At 42.4% G+C, this 17864-nt stretch overlaps 1 protein-coding gene across 5 annotated transcripts in view; it reads right to left on the reverse strand.

Annotated features, from left to right (window-relative positions):
• Positions 1-238: 238 nt before the first annotated feature.
• Positions 239-17864, reverse strand: part of LOC118396306 (LHFPL tetraspan subfamily member 6 protein-like) — a 33150-nt gene continuing 15524 nt past the window's right edge. For all 5 annotated transcript variants that reach the window (XM_035790417.2, XM_035790416.2, XM_035790421.2 and 2 more), the window contains 2 exons: positions 2386-2484; positions 239-2244 (listed from right to left, as the gene is read on the reverse strand). In XM_035790417.2, the coding sequence (XP_035646310.1) occupies positions 2126-2244; positions 2386-2484 (218 nt within the window). In that variant the 3' untranslated portion in view covers positions 239-2125. The remainder of the gene's footprint in view (positions 2245-2385; positions 2485-17864) is intronic.

Genomic DNA, 17864 nt, shown 5'->3' on the forward strand with positions numbered 1-17864 from the left:
TTCCTCTCTAGGTTTCTTCCTAGGTTCCTGCCTTTCTAGGGAGTTTTGCCCAGCCACCGTGCTTCTACACCTGCATTAATTGCTGTTTGGGGTTTTAGGCTGGGTTTCTGTGCAGCACTTTGTGACATTAGTTGATGTAAAAGGGGCTTTATAAATACATTTAATTGATTCACCAATAATCTGAACAGATGATAAACAAATGGCTGTTAAGGCTTCAAGAAAGACCAATAGTCTCATGCCAGCTTTAGAACTTCTCCACTTCTGAAAGGTTTGTGAATATTTATTAAGACTATTTAAAGTAACAATTCATTTACAGGGTCAAATCTATTGTGTTTCATTCAAATGTAATGTTATATAATGCAATATACTGTACATCATACACACACAAAAACACAAACATATGACAGACATACATTCAGGGACTTCAACATTCCCTGTTTTATAGCTATACTGTAAATAGTTACTGACATGATAACAGTTCAAAATGATTGCAAGATACCAGTAAGGGTTTATATATTTAAAGGGGTGCTGAACTTTTGGCCTCGTTATTCGGTTTGGACATTAAGAAATGCAGCAGTCATGACTGAAGCCAAAACAAGAGTTGTTTTGGAGTGGTGGTTTAATGTGGGTGTCTCATGTGTGTATAATCACTCTGCCACAACAGTACACAGTCACTCAACCTTCCAGATAACTTGAAACAGTCGAACCAGGTCTCCGAGTCTTGAAGTCTAGGCTAGCTAGTGCAAGCAAACTTATTTCACCAATTAGCTACAGCTCACTGGTGTAACACAGTGACAAAGTTTGTTTGACATGGTTTGACATTGGACAGCCTATCTCTGGCTCTAGTTAGGGACAAATAAACGACACAATGTATGGTTCAATATTGTCATGTTGCACATCTTTTAGCTTTCAATATTTGTATATGAATTTCTCCAATTTATAGTTGGTTTGAGATTTTTAAGTCATTGAAATTTGGACCTTTTAAAATATAGTCCCAGGTACATTGTGTAATTTGCTGATGGTCCCTAACCAGCCCCAGAGGGATATTGAATGCCAAACCAAATTGAACATTGCATCAGGTTGCGTGCAGCTGCGCTCCAAATTGATGATTACTTGGGTGCTGCCAGCTGTGGGCAGGATTTAAATAAACCCAACCCAAGGAAAACTCTTACGTTACCCTTCATTATGTGACATACAAGCTTTCCTATAATCTTGCAAATCTCCCTTTTGGACAAGACTGACTTTATGACCAACATTATACAATTTACACTTGGTAGTACATTTTGACGCTACAATAAATGTTTCGGACTCATATCGACGCCATGAGAATTTGCTTTTTACAGGTCTTTAAGGCAATACTAGGCCAAGGTGGGGGTACATAACATATTTATTAAATACAGGATGTAAAATACAATAAGTAATATCAAAAGTACAGTAATTTAATATATCTTTACCACTGGTTGTGCCAGTTACCACAAAGTTATAGTACAGGGACATGACAGAATAGAATAGGAGGAGGAATAGAGAAGCAACCATACAACCCAAGGAAAATAGAGACAGAAACAGATGTTGGTTGTTCTTGCTGTCAATGAATACAAAGTATGTCGACTCCACTCTTTTGAAATGCTCTGTTGGACAATGGAGTGTAATTGCGAATGTATTGTGTTGTGTTATATTATTTTCTGCCTCAGTACCAAATGCACCACAAGGTAGTCCGCTCTGCTTCAATTATGATGACAGAGTGCATAACTAGCCTATGGCATACAGGCCGTGTTCAAGAGCATCAAAATTGTGATGTTCCATGGGTAAATAGTGACTGACTGATCTACAAATAATATTGAGTAGTCATTTATGATGGTGATTTGTAGATCAGTCTCGACTCGCCTTTAAAGTCAACTGCAATGTCGAACGCGCCCATAGACACTGTCCCCCTGATATTATCCTTTGCTCTGAGTCTCTTCAATTGCCAGTGATGACGGGTGTTGGGGGAGGTGGTCATCATGGTCTCTGTGGCTGTCCCGCCTTGATGACATCAGTAGGGGTACTGCTTCTGTCTCTTCCCAGCGAAGCAGGCCATCCAGGTGCATAACATCATGGTCTCTGTGGCTGTCCCGCCTTGATGACATCAGTAGGGGTACTGCTTCTGTCTCTTCCCAGCGAAGCAGGCCATCCAGGTGCATAACATCATGGCTGCTGATGCCCCTGCTCCGGTACAGTAGAACGCCCAGCCAATCTCACAAGAACCTAGACACAGACACAAACACAGCGAATTTGAATCTGAGCCAACATACCATAATATGAGCTGTGACCAATTTGAATGACTTGTTGATTATCAACTTGTGACTTGAATATGATGGTGTTCTCGTGTGGATGTTTGACCCATACCAAGCTCAAACTGGTTGGATCTATTGCTGCAGGTCTGTCGAACTTCGTCACTGTCCCAACCTAGAGGGTAGAGCGCACACCCCGACCCAATCAGCAACGCTGTACAGAGAGAGAGAGAGGGAGGGAGAAAATCATTAGAAATGCTTTACAGCATACATGTGCTAAGCTAAGTCATAACAAACTCATACAGTACATAATACAGTGAACAGTGCAGCTTGCATTATTCAAAACCACTTTTGATGTAATGAAGCTAGAAAGATACCACAAAAGATAACATTCCTGAGATGTCACTTTCACGAAGAGCTTACATATGTCACCTCATTTTATCTTCGGACGGGGCCACAGTGTCTCCTGACCCCTCCTGTCTCAGCCTCCAGTATTTATGCTGCAATAGTTTGTGTCGGGGGGCTAGGGTCAGTCTGTTATATCTGGAGTATTTATCCTGTCTTATCCTGTGTGAATTTAAGTATGCTCTCTCTAATTCTCTTTTTCTCCTCTCTCAGAGGACCTGAGCCCAAGGACAATGCCTCAGGACAACCTGGCCTGATGACTCCTTGCTGTCCCCAATCAACATGGCCGTGCTGCTGCTCTAGTTTGAACTGTTCTGCCTGCAGCTATGGAACCCTGACCTGTTCACCGGATATGCTACCTTGTCCCAGACCTGCTGATTTAAACTCTCTAGAGACAGAAGGAGCGGATGAGATACTCTGAATGATCGGCTATGAAAAGCCAAATTACATTTACTCCTGAGGTGCTGACCTGTTGCACCCTCTACAACCACTGTGATTATTATTATTTGACCCTGCTGGTCATCTATGAAGAATTGAACATCTTGACCATGTTATAATCCCCACCCGGCACAGCCAGAAGAGAACTGGCCACCCCTCATAGCCTGGTTCCTCTCTAGGTTTCTTCCTAGGTTCTGGCCTTTCTAGGGAGTTTTTCCTAGCCACCGTGCTTCTACACCTGCATTGTTTGCTGCTTGGGGTTTTAGGCTGGGTTTCTGTACAGCACTTTGTGACATCAGCTGATGTAAGAAGGGCTTTCTAAATATATTTGATTGATTGATTTATTGATTGAGAAGAGTAGTTCACGATCTAGTCTGGTTGCGGCCGTAACTAGACCTCGTTTCAAAAGGTATGAAAAAAATTCTTATTTGTATGCCTAGCAATCACAACTATATATTGTTTGAGACACACTTTTATAAGTCTGTCACAAACAGCTCCAATAAGCTCCAAAGATCAGTGGTGGACTGTGTTAAACAGGATGCTAGTCTATTCCCAATCTACACACACACACACACACACACACACACACACACACACGTGCCCAAACACATACACAAGCACTCCGTCCTGGTCACATGGAAACAGCACAGCGTCCCATGCCAAGACAGACATTCCTGCCAGGCCCAGCCACTTCACAGATAAAGGAAGAGGTAAACAAGTCATAGATAGGCTCCCTTCAGTTATACCTAGAGATTGTAAATGCTCTACAACAGATCTGTTTGTGGTTCAGAGACAGACACCAATATAACCAGTGTTACTGTATGTTACTCCTTCCCTCTTCTTTTTCATGGTCCATTGGGACATGGAGATGTGGCTACAACAGTTCATAAACTGGTGGGTGGTGGGTTTATTATTATATGCGTTTTAACAGTATACCGTCAGGTTGCTCTGTTTGTGACACCATCCACAGTGGGTTTGTTCCTGTGCTTGGCGAGGTCTGTGTAGCCTACACCACCGACAAGTTTCCACTCATCAGAATGATATGTAGGTTTAATCCTTTTTCCACTTTCAAAGTCAATTAAACACTCGGGATGAAATGAAATTCACATTTTAAAAAAAAATGCTCATAGGTTCAACATGTAATTACACTGAACAAAAAAAAGGTGCGCAACATGTAAAGTGTTGGTCCCATGGTTCATGAGCTGAAATAAAAGATCCCAGAAATGTTCCATATGCACAAAAAGCTTATTTCTCTCAGATGTTGTGCACAAAATGTGTTTACATTGCAGTTAGTGAGCATTTCTCCTTTGTCAAGACAATTAATCAGCCTGACAGGTGTGGCATATCAAGAATCATATTAAACAGCATGATCATTACACAGGTGCACCTTGTGCTGGGGACCATAAAAAAAAAACACATTGCCACATATGTCTCATGTTTTCAGGGAGCCTGCCATTGGCATGCTGACTGCAGGAATGTCAACCAGAGCTTTTGCCAGATTATTGATTGGTAGATGGTAGAAAAATGACCTGTTGTTTTAAAGAATTTGGCAGTACGTCCAACCGGCCTCACAACCCAGACCACGTGTATGGCGTCGTGTGGGTGAGCGGTTTGCTGATGTCAATTTTGTGAACAGAGTGCCACATGGTGGTGTTGGGGTTATGGTTTGGGCAGGCATAAGCTACAGACAACGAACACAATTGCATTTTATTTATGAAATTTGAAATCACAGAAGTACCGTGACGGTAAGGAATGCGTACTGGCGGCAGAGAAGTCAGGCGCAGGAGAGCAATGGCGCAGTTTAATAATCAAAATCACTGTGAACAAAACGGAGACAAAAACCCTTCGCACGCCAGACATTACGTGCATAAGCACTTACAACAAACAATTTCGGACAAAGACATGGGGGAAACAGGGGGTTAAATACACATGTAATTATGGAATTGGAACCAGATGGGTGGGAAGACAAGACAAAACAAATGGAAAATTAAAAGCTGGATCGGCGATGGCTAGAAGGCCGGCGACACCGACCGCCGCCCGAACAAGGAGGGCCCGACCTCAGCGGAAGTCGTGACAGCGACGAGATCCTGAGGTATCTGTGACCAGCATATCTGTATTCCCAGTCATATGAAATCCATAGGTTAGGGCCTGATTTATTTAAATTGACTGATTCCCTCATATGAACTGGAACACAGTCAAATCTTTGAAATTGTTGCGTTTATATTTTTTGTTAATGGATCTACAGTGCTTTCATAAATTTTTCATAAAACATTGTGTTACAGCCTGAATTCAAAATGGATTCAATTCACCAATCTACACACAATATCCCATAATGACAAAGTGAAAACATGTTTCTAGACATTTTTGTACATTTATTGAAAATTAAATACAGACATCTAATTTACATAAGTATTCATACCACTGAGTCAATACTTTGTAGAAGAGCCTTTGGCAGCGAATATAGTTGAGTCTTTGAGTAATTCTCTAAGAGCTTTCCATACCTGGATTGTGCCATTTATTATTTTCAGAATTCTTCAAGCTCTGTCTAAATTGGTTGATCATTGCTAGACAACCTTTTTTTGGTCTTGCCATAGATCTTCATGTAGATTTAAGTCAAAACTGTAACTCGGCCACTCAGGAACTTCCACTGTTTCTTGGTAAGCAACTCCAGCGTAGATTTAGCTTTGTGATTTAGATTGTCTTGCTGAAAGGTGAATTAATCACAGTGTCTTGTGGAAAGCAGACTGAACCAGGTTTTCCTCTAGGATTTTGCCTGTGCTTAGCTCCATTACATTTCTTTATACTGAAAAACTCCCCAGTCCTCCGATTACAAGTATACCCATAACATGACGCAGCCACCACTATGCTTGAAAAAACTAATTAAATGTGTTGTATTGGACTTGCCCCAAACATAACATTTTGTATTCAGGACAAAAACTGAATTGCTTTGCCACATTTTTTAAGTAGTAGTGCCTTTAGTGTTTTGAAATAAGTTTTATTCTTCTTTTCACCCTGTCAATTAGGTTAGTATTGTGGAGTAACTACAATTTTGTTGACTCATTCTCAGTTTTCTATCACAGCCATTAAAAACTCTAACTGTTTTAAAGTCACCACTGTCCTCATGGTGTTAATCCCTGAGCGGTTTCCTTCCTCTCCGGCAACTGAGGAAGGACACCTGTATCTTTGAAGTGATGGGGTGCATTGATAGACCATCCACTGAGTAATTTAAAACTTCACCATGCTCAAAGGGATATTTGAAAAACCTCCCTGGTCTTCGTGGTTGAACCTGTGTTTGAAATCCATTGCTCGACTGAGGGACCTTACAGATCATAGTATGTGTCATAATCATAATATTAAACACTATTTTTGCACACAGACCATGTTCATGCGACTTGTTAAGCACACATTGTACCCCTGAACGTATTAGGCTTAACATAAAGGGGTTGAATACTTATTGACTCAAGACATTTAAGCTTTTTATTTTGATTAAATTAGTAAAAATGTCTAAAACATAATTCCACTTTGACATTGTGGGGTATTGTGTGTAGGCCAGAGACCCCAAATCTTAATTTAATCTAGATAGATGTAGGCTTGATTCATGAATTCTATTTTGCAAACACCAAGACAAAACAGTTCTCTCATCTACGGTATGGTCTTGGTATCCTGGAGCTTACGTCTCTGCTGCAGCAGTCAGAGCATGCCAAGCGCTCCTCGTCTATCTCCTGACTGTGGATGCAGGCCCCACATCCTAACCCTGCTGGCCTGACTTGCGCAGGAAGCAGAGGACCGGGGGAAAGAGACCGGCTCAGATAGATACATATTAATCCCCCCTTCCCTCGCCTAGTCAGTGTTGAGGCATGAAAGAGACAGCAAGGGAGCAGGCAGGCCATATGGTCACAGAGGAGCAGCCAGCCAAAGCCTGCCGAGGTTCTATTGCCTGCCACATGAACACCCTATTCCCTTTATTCCCTAAATAGAGGGCCATTTGGGACGAGCCCAGGGACTCACGACTTCAACACCTATAACGCCACAGAGACTATACTCGGAACTCTACCGCAGCTCTGTGAAGAGAGGAGCAGAGAGGGGGTTTAATCCTACAAATCTGACTCTTGCAGACATCAACAGTATAGTAGTCAGTGTGCTAGCTGTATTTGTTATGTTATATTCATTTGATCCCGGTGTATGTAAACGTGTTCACTACCAAACCACAATGGAGATATTTGTGAAATAAAGGAGTTTGACTGTCCTTGTTCTACTGGAAACGCCAAAAACAGTGTCAGAGAGGAGACGAGTTGGAGATGATAATTGCAGTATGTACTGCTAAATATGGTGTTTATAGAGTAGGAGTTGAGTGAGTGAGTGACAGGGGTGTGTAATGATGCAGGAAAGGAATGTAGTTATTATTATATTATTATTATTATAAAGGAATGTAGTGTGAAGTTATACGGATTACAGTGAGGCCGTGACTATGGTAATAGAGGCTGGGCTGGATTAGATACGTGTGAGTGGGAATGGGGAAATTAGGTCAAGACTGACTGAACTTCTGAGCAGCAGCAGCACTACAGAGCACAGCATGTGTCGATGTCCTATATACTACAAATCTCTGAAGTGCCATAGGCCACAAAACAACAGATGAAATATTGCCAGGAGCATATTCTGTGCTTCGATCTGGCACTGTAGAAGACTTCTTATACTATCACATGGTGATGGCATTCGTTCTACTAAAGCAAGAGCATTGCTTACAGTATAAATCTCTCTGTGTACACAACACTGACCTAACACTGAGGCCAGGATTCAATACGATCGTGCATTGTCAACAATAAAAGGCAATGTTCCTGTGTTTGGGGAGATTGCATTCAAGGTAAATGTTGCAGATGTCAACTCCAACGGTGCGGTCATATATAATCCCGGCCTCCTCTCATCCTCTCACTCAGCTCCTACAGATGCTTTATTCAATAAAATGTTGCAGGTTTAATAGTGGTGGAGCATAATAGAAGTTGTGCTTCAGTCAGTCTGTTATTCCTAACTCCTCTCTCTCATCCTCTCACTCAGCTCCTTCAGATGCTTTATTCAAGACACCCTCTGCAAGGATTCTTCATTATTTTGCCTCTGGATATGCATCTTAGAGTCTTATTATTATTTATTTCCCCTTGTCTGAATTGACATATCAACCATCTCCACCATCGCCTTTCTCCCCCATCGTGGTGCCTTTCTTTAGTAGCAGCAATCCCTATACTCATTTGACGTTGGTATCGTCTCCACTGAGTATTTTGTCTGCAGTTCCAGCTGGGGTTATAATCACACCAAAGGCTTAGCGAACGACATATCAAAAACCTTACATTCCCTCTCTCCCACATCCACTCCTTTGCCTTGGAGATACTGAACAACACACTGCTGATTCCCTGGATTCTGTGATCACAGATCGCTTTTCTCTAAGTATGGCCAATTATAACAAAGGGAAATCTTTTAGTTATAATTTGTCTCCTATTTTGGATCAAATTAAAATCAAATCAAAGTTCATTGGGCACAGATTTGCAGATTTTACTACAGGTGCAGCGATCTAAAACAATGCACAAATAATCCCCAAAATGCTAAATGAAATTAAGAAATATGAGGACGAGCAATGCCAGAGTCCAGAATATATATACACACTACCGTTCAAAGGTTTGGGGATCACATAAAAATGTCCTTGTTATTGAAAGAAAATAAAACATTTGGTCCATTAAAATAACATCAAATAGATTAGAAATACAGTGTAGCCATTGGTAATGTTGTAAATGACTATTGTAGCTGGAAATTTATTATTATTTTAATGAAATATCTACATAGGCGTACAGAGGCCCATTATCAGCAACCATCACTCCTGTGTTCCAATGGCACATTGTGTTAGCTAATCCAAATGTATCATTTTAAAAGGCAAATTCATCATTAGAAAACCCTTTTGCAATTATGTTAGCACAGTTGAAAACTGTTGTCCTTCTTTTGACTAGTTGAGTATCTGGAGCATCAGCATTTATGGGTTCGATTACAGGCTCAAAATGGCCAGAAACAAAGTACTTTCTTCTGAAACCCGTCAGATGATTCTTGTTCTGAGAAATGAAGGCTATTCCATGTGAGAAATTGCCAATAAACTGAAGGTCTTCGTACAACGCTCTTCACAGAACAGTGAAAACTGGCTCTAACCAGAATAGAAAGAGGAATGGGAGGCCCCGGTGCACAACTGAGCAAGGGGACAAGTACATTAGTGTGTCTAGTTTGAGAAACAGAAGCCTCACAAGACCTCAACTGGCAGCTTCACCCACAAAACACCAGTCTCAAAGTCAACAGTGAAGAGGCGACTCCAGGATGCGGGCCTTCTAGGCAGAGTTGCAAAGAAAAAGCCATATCTCAGACTGGCCAAGAAAAATAAAAGATTAAGATGGTCAATAGAACACAGACACTGGACAGAGGGAGATTGGAAAAAAGTGTTATGGACAGACGAATCTAAGTATGAGGTGTTCGGGATCACAAAGAAAAACATTTGTGAGACGCAGGAAAAAAGTAAAAGATGGCGTGCTTGAAGCCATCTGTCAAGCATGGTGGAAGCGATTTTATGGTCATATGATTTTATGGGGGTGCTTTGGTGGTGGTAAAGTGGGAGATTTGAACAGTGTAAAAGGGATCTTGAAGAAGGAAGGCTATCACTCACTATCATTTGCAAACGCCATGCCCTGTGGAAGGCGCATAATTGGAGCCAATTTCCTCCTACAAACAGGACAATGACCCAAAGCACAGCTCCAAACTATGCAATAACTATTTAGGGAAGAAGCAGTCAGCTTGGTATTCTGTCTATAATGGCACAGTCACCGGACCTCAACCCTATGTTACATCTGCATCTGCTCCTGCCACGACCTCTACTTCTCATCCTGTGTATCCCTAACCTGCCACCACTCCCCCAGTGCTCTCTCCCCCTGTGTGTGTGTGTGTGTGTGTGTGTGTGTGTGTGTGTGTGTGTGTGTGTGTGAGACAGGTGTACTGGAGGCAGAGCAGATCCCCATCAGCTGCAACCTCTTCCATAGTCAAGACCTCTACAAATACTCAGCCCTGCCACTTCCATGCAGCCAGATCGTAAACCTCTGCTCGGTCAGTCTGCGGTTTTAGCCGTTTGTTCATGCTTAGATCCTGTTTTCGTGTTATGCCTGGTTTCCCTTGCCTGATGCCGTTTTCCTCTCTGCTACAGTTCTGCCCGCTCTGACTTTGGCCCCAGTCTCCAGTCCCACGTCTCATCAGTCCTGCTACTCTCTTCCTGAGCCCTCCACTCCACTGCGTCCTTGGATTGTTTTCCGGACCTACTTAACCAATCCCAACTCTCCTCGCTCCAGCCTCAGCCACTGGCTTCCTGCAACCTGCCCGACCTTCCCCTGGCCTGCACCCCATCTTCCACCTGTGTTTCAATAAATACCTTGGTTACCTCATCCCAGTCTCCTCATCTGCTCTTGGGTTCACCTGTTCTGCTCCGCGTGACACCCTATTGAGCTGTTGTGGGAGCAGCTTGACCTTATGCTACGTAAGAAGTGCCCATCAAGCCAATCCAACTTGTGGGAAGTGTTTCAGGAGGTATGAAGTGAAATCTCTTCAGATTACCTCAACAAATTGACAACTAGAATGCCAAAAGGTCTGCAAGGCTGTAATTGCTGCAAATGGAGGATTCTTTGATGAAAGCAAAGTTTGAAGGACAATTATTAATTCAATTAAAAATCATTATTTATAACCTTGTAAATGTCTTTACTATATTTCCTATTCATTTTGCAACTAATTTCATATCTTCTGTATACCACCCCTATCTTGTCACAACACAGCTGATTGGCTCAAATGCATTAAGGAAAGAAAGAAATTCCAAGGCACACCTGTTCATTGAAATGCATTCCATGAAGCTGGTTAAGATAATGACAAGTGTGCAAAGCTGTAATCAAGGCACAGTTTGGATACTTAGAAGAATCTCAAAATAACGTTTGCATTTGTTTACAACTTTTTTAGTTACATTATTTCATATATATTAATTCATAGTTTTGATGTCTTCAATATTCACTACTGAGTGCATAGAACATGAAAATCATCTGTCCTCAGTTGCAACACTCACTACCGAATTCAAAACTGCCTCTGGAAGCAACGAAAGCACAAGAACTGTTCGTTGGGAGCTTCATGGAATGGGTTTCCATGGCCGAGCAACCGCACACAAGTCTAAGATCACCATGCCAAGCGTCGGCTGGAGTGGTGTAAAGCTCGCTGCAATTGGACAGTGGAAATTAGTGGAACAAAACAGTGGAAATGAGTTCTCTGGAGTGATGAATCATGCTTCACCATCTGGCAGGACAATGGACAAATCTGGGTTTGGCGGATGCCAGGAGAACGCTACCTGCCCCCATGCATAGCGCAGTTGTTGAATAATAATGGAGCTGCAGGGGATGGCTGCTGTTTTACAAGCTCCTAACCTAACACATTTCAGGTAAGACCTAGATGCAGACAATGCCAAACTAACAAAAGTTTATTAAGCCAAAAGGGGCAGGCAAAGGACAGGTCAAGGGCAGGCAGGGGTCAGTAATCCAGATAGGTGGGGCAAAGGTAAAGGACAGCAGCCCGGCTCGGGGCAGGCGTAAAAGGTCAACACCAGGAAAACTAGAAAACAGGAACAATCGAGAGACAGAAATAGAGGGAAAAATGCTGGTAGGCTTGACAAAACAAAACGAACTGGCAACAGAAAACAGAGAGCACAGGTATAAATACACAGGGGATAATGGGGACAATGGGCGACACCTGGAGGGGGGTGGAGACTATCACAAAGACAAGTGAAACAGATCAGGGAGTGATATAACCAACTTTGCTATTTTGTTAGTTTTTTTCACATAGTTTGTAACGCATTTTGTACATAATGTTGCTGCTACCGTCTCTTATGACGGAAAAGAGCTTCTGGACATCAGAACAGCGATTACTCCCCTCGAACTGGACGAATATTTTTTATTTCATGAGTCCAGCGCAAAGGGTATACTGCTTCCCGGAGTCTAGGCCAAAATCCCCTTCATTCGCGTGAAGAAAAGACAAAAATACAGGAGGCAGAGATCTGGGTGACTTGTGAGAATTTGTCGGCATGAGTAAACCACCACTACCCTCTGTATTAGTTAGTGGCCAACGTGCAATCATTGGAAAACAAACTGGACAATCTACGATTAAAACTATCCTACCAACGGGACATTAAAAACTGTAATCTCTTATGTTTCACTGACACTTTCCCAAACGACGACAGGGATTATATAGAGCTGGCTAGCTTATCCGTGTTTCGGCAGGACAGAGCTGCTAAATCTGGTAAAATGTGGGGCGGGGGTGTGTGTATTTGTCAATAACTGCTGGAGCGTGATGTCTAATATTTAAATATTTCAGTCTCGAGGTATTGCTCACCTGAGGTAGAATACCTCATGATAAGCTGTGGAACACATTATCTACAAAGAAAGTTCACATGTATATTATTCGTAGCTGTCTATTTACCACCACAAACCGATGCTGGCACTAAGACCGCAATCAATTAGCTGTATAAGGCCATAAGCAAACAAGAAAATGCTATTCCAGAAGCAGGGCTCCTAGTAGCCGGGGACTTAATGCAGGCAAACTTAAATATTTTTTACCTAAAATGTCACATGTGCAACCAGAGAGGGGAAAAAAACAAAAAAACTCTAGACCACCGTTACTCAACACACAGAGACGCATACAAAGCTCTCCCTCGCCCTCCCTTTGGCAAATATGACCATAATTATATCCTCCTGATTCCTGAATACAAGCAAAAACTAAAGCAGGAAGTAACAGTGACTCACTCAGTACGGAAGTGGTCATATGAAGCGGATGCTACGCTACAGAACAGTTGTGCTAGCACAGACTGGAATATGTTCCGGGATTCATCCAACAGCATTGAGTGTACCACCTCAGTCACCAGCTTCATTAATAAGTCCATCGACGACGTCGTCCCCACAGTGACCGTACATACATTTCCCAACCAGAAGCCATGGATTACGGGAAACATCCGCATCGAAGTAAAGGCTAGAGCTGCCGCTTTCAAGGAGAGGGATACTAATCTGGTAGTGTAAAAGAAATACCGCTATGCCCTCAGTAGAACCATGAAACAGGAAAATCGTCAGTACAAGACTAAGACTGAATCCTACTACACCGGCTCTTGACACTCGAACGTGGCAGGGCTTGTAAACTATTACGAACCACAAAGGGAAACCCAGCCACGAGCTGCCCAGGGAAGCAACCTACCAGACGAGCTAAATGCCTTTTATGCTCACTTTGAGGCAAGCAACACTGAAGCATGCACGAGAGCTCTAGCTCAGTTCCGGATGACTGTGTGATTACGCTCTCCGCAGCTGATGTGAGCAAGACCTTTAAACAGGTCAACATTCACAAAGCCTCAGGGGCAGAGGGATTACCAGGACGTGTACTCAAAGCGTGTGTGGACACACTGGCAAGTTTTTTCACTGACATTTTCAACCTCTCCCTGGCCGAGTCTGTAATACCTTCATGTTTCAAACAGACCACCATAGTCCCTGTGCCAAAGAAAGCAAAGGTAGCCTGCCCTACAAGATTACCGCCCCGTAGCACTCACGTTGGTAGCCATGAAGTCCTTTAAAAGGCTGGTCATGGCTCATATCAACACCCTAGACCCACTCAAATTCACAAACCGCCCCAACAGATCCACAGATGACTCAATTGCACTCCACACTGCCCTTTCCCACCTGGACAAAAGAAACACCTACGTGAGAATGCTACTTATTGACTACAACTCACCGTTTAACACCATAGTGCCCTCAAAGCTCATCACTAAGCTAAGGACCCTGGGACTAAACACCTCCCTAAACACCTGGTGTAGGAGGGATAATGGTCCAGGGTTGTTTTGCATCTTTTGTGCTAGGCCCCTTAGCATACAGCATACAATGACATTCTAGACAACTCTTTGCGTCTAACTTGATGGCAACAGTTTACAATGAGTGTACAAAACATTAGGAACACCTGTACTTTCCATGACAGACTGACCAGGTGAATCCAGGTCAAAGCTATGATCCCTTATTGATGCCTACTTTAAATCCACTTCAATCAGTGTAGATGAAGGGGAGGAGACAGGTTAAAGAGGGAGTTTTAAGCCTTGAGACAATTGAGACATGGATTGTGTGTGTGCTATTCAGAGGGTGAATGGGCAAGACAAAAGATTTAAGTGCCTTTGAACGGGGTATGGTAGTAGGTGCAGGCGCACTGGTTTGAGTGTGTCAAGAACTGCAACGCTGCTGGGTTTTTCCACACTCGACAGTTTCCTGTGTGTATCAAGAATGGTCCAACACCCAAAGGACATCCAGCCAACTTGACACAAGTGCAGGAAGCATTGGAGTCTACATGGGCCAGCATCCCTGTGGAACACTTTCGACACCTTGTAGACTCCATGCCTCTGCTCTTTCATAACAATCATCCCATATTCCCTGCATGATCAGGGGAGTTCAGTGAAGGAGAGGCGATGGACACAAACAGGATCGGGGGAGTGTCACCACACCACTGCCTGCTGGGTTACAGTGTTGTGGTAACAGATACAGTATAAGAACAGGCATACCTAGTTAGAAATCTGTAATGCAGAGTGAAAAAGAAAGAAAGAAAAAGATTGGTGTAAGAAAAAAAAAATATATCAATTTCATTGACATGATTGTGTCTGTTCATGTTGTGGAAAGTTATTGGTTTTCCTTATTTATGATCATGATTCGACTTAAGCATGCAATATGTAGCTGACAAGTTACAGCTTCATATGTTGATTGTAAGATCAACGTTCAGTTCATTATAATTTCGCTTGGAGGAGAAAGTCTTGAGCTGCACAAGCACGGCACACGTAATAAAGAGGAGAGACTAAGAAAAAGTGAGTGGTTGATTTATGGATGTAGGTTTGAGAGTGAGTGAGGGGTATAAATTGTGTGGGATTAAAACGACTGCAAAAGAAGAGCTTTAGAGGAATCAGAAGTGGGAGAAGAAACAATAGGAAGACACACAGCAAGTGTGTGCCATGTTTGTGTTAACGTCTGTGTTGTTTGTGGTGACTGTGTGGGTTCAGAGCCATATGTTCTGCCAGGTTGTCATGGTGGCACCATTCCATTTGGCCTTCTAGAGCACCTAAACCTGCCTGGACCAATGGCCACACAGAACAACATAGTAGTCGACCGTCCCACCCCTACACCACCTACAGAACCCTGACAACACAGTAAAGAACAGCAGACAGCCACCAACCCAGCTGTTATAACCAAGGAGAAGAAAACATCTACCGGGGTTGGCTTCTAAACTCAGGACAGTATGTGCAGCAGCAGTGTTGACAGACAGACAAGTAGACTCACAAGCAGATAGACGAGATGAACATTTACAGCTGTTTACAGCAATTTACAGCTGTTAATTATGCATCGAACCTGTCTGCATATTTAACCACCTGACTGAGAGTCAGTGATTTACTTACTACAGATTGGATATGTATCTATGTCTAAATTACTGTTCTACTGTGTGTTTGTGCCTGCGAGTGTGTGTTTGGGGGTCAGGATTATGAATGATGTCTGAGACTAACCTCGCTTTCTGAGACTAATTTTGGCAGCTACAGTGATCAACTGACGTAAAATGTTGTCTGTATTCGTAAGCTATAATGAAAGCCAATGAATTATAAAAGCCAATATGACAGCCAATTCATTTTCCGTAGGTGGTCTGTGAGGCTGGAGAACAAAGGAGACTGTTGCAGAGCTTTCAAAGGTCTCTGGGCTGCATCCAAGCCTGCCTGTACTGTGCCCCTGATCTCAACAGGCTGGCACCCATTTTGTACACATTTGTCATTCTCTCTGGAATTAACCCTTTTACTGTGTATTTTACTTGTTAAGATTTTTCTAAACTTCCCAAGTTGTGATGTTTGATTTACTATCTACAAGAAACTGGATTTATGCAAATTGTGATGATGCAATATAAGAAAATCTGAGAATCTCCCATTTCCATGATTTCTACAAGTTGGCCTCATTGCTGATGTTTTCATATAAAGACTTGATAAAAGGGTGGATTGGAATCTAAACCTTGGGTATTTGTGTTGCGGTGATATCTTCAAACAGTAATGCTACAGTTATTCAGCTCAGGAATGTGGGTATTAGCAAATGCAAGATGTTGTCTGTGGGATATGTTCAGGTTAAACAGATCCACGATGGCTAAATCACAGGGATATAAAAACCCTGTAATGGAAGATCTTATCAGCACAGCAGATCCGTTAGTTCTTGCCAGCTGAACTGCAAAGCTGAATATTTTCTGGATGTGGTATTGTGAGTGTACCCATAGCTACATCAGCTTTCCTTGCACACATTAATGAATTGACAAGATCTCATGTTGGATAGTGAAAATGAGAGCAGCCAACCAACCAGACCAGCATACTGAAGCTCACCCTGAACACTTGAGCATGGCCTGCCCTCACTTCCTCACAGCTTAGGAAGCAAAAGAAAAAGAAACAAATCACAGCGAAATATCTACTTTATTCGCATCAAAAACAGCATTATACATGTAAATAATGTTCTGATTTTTTTCAAACTAAAATGGACAGTTATGTAGAATATTCTGTATAACAAAAACACTATTTTTTCCAAAGCAGAATCCACATTAGTACTAAGTGCATATTCCATAGAAAAACTATTTTTGGGAGAATACACACAATATAGCACTATGTGCACATTCAGATGGTCACTGGTTTCTGTATTACAGTTCTACCAATTACTTATACCACTTGACCTATAAAAAGGTCAAGATCACTCCACCCTCTGAGGATACCGTAAATCATAGTTGGTGGCAGCATCAGGCTGTGGAGATGTTTTTCCTTCTGTAGCTCAGTTGGTAGAGCATGGCGCTTGTAACGCCAGGGTAGTGGGTTCGATTCCCGGGACCACCCATACGTAGAATGTATGCACACATGACTGTAAGTCGCTTTGGATAAAAGCGTCTGCTAAATGGCATATATATTTTTCAGTGGCAGGGACTGGGAGACTAGTCAGGATTGAGTGAAAGACAAACTGAGCAAAGTACAGAGAGATCCTTGATGAAAACCTGCTCCGAAGCAGTCAGCACCTCAAACTGGGGTGAAGGTTCACCTTCCAACAGTACAACAACCCTAAGCACACAGCCAAGACAACACAGAAGTGGCTTCGGGACAAGTCTCTGTACTTGAGTGGTCCAGCCAGAACCCGAACTCGATTGAACATCTCTGGAAAGACCATTAAAATAGCTGTGCAGCAACACTCCCCATCCAACCTGACAGAGCTTGAGAGGATCTGCAGAAAAGAAAGTGAGAAACATCCCAAATACAGGTGTGCAAAGCTTGTAGCGTCATACCCAAGGAGACGAGGCTGCAATCGCTGGCAAAGGTGTTTCCACAAAGTACTGAGTAGAGGGTCCAAATACTTATGTAAATGTGATTCGTTTTTTTTTATACATTAGCAAAAATGTCTAAAAACCTGTTTTTAGCTTTGTCATTATGGGGTATTGTGTGTAGATTGATGAGGGGAAAAAAACAATTTAGAATAAGGCTGTGACGTAACAACATTTGGAAAAAGTCAAGGGGTCTGAACACCTTCCGAATGCACTGTAACGTATTAAGAACAAGTTGATTGACAACATCATGAAATATTAGAAGAATTGAATAAACCACCTTTGGGCTATCATAAAAAAAATATTCCTCTTGGTTCA

Source organism: Oncorhynchus keta, chromosome 17 (genome assembly GCF_023373465.1).
Source record: "Oncorhynchus keta strain PuntledgeMale-10-30-2019 chromosome 17, Oket_V2, whole genome shotgun sequence".
Classification (NCBI taxonomy): Eukaryota; Metazoa; Chordata; class Actinopteri; order Salmoniformes; family Salmonidae; genus Oncorhynchus; species Oncorhynchus keta.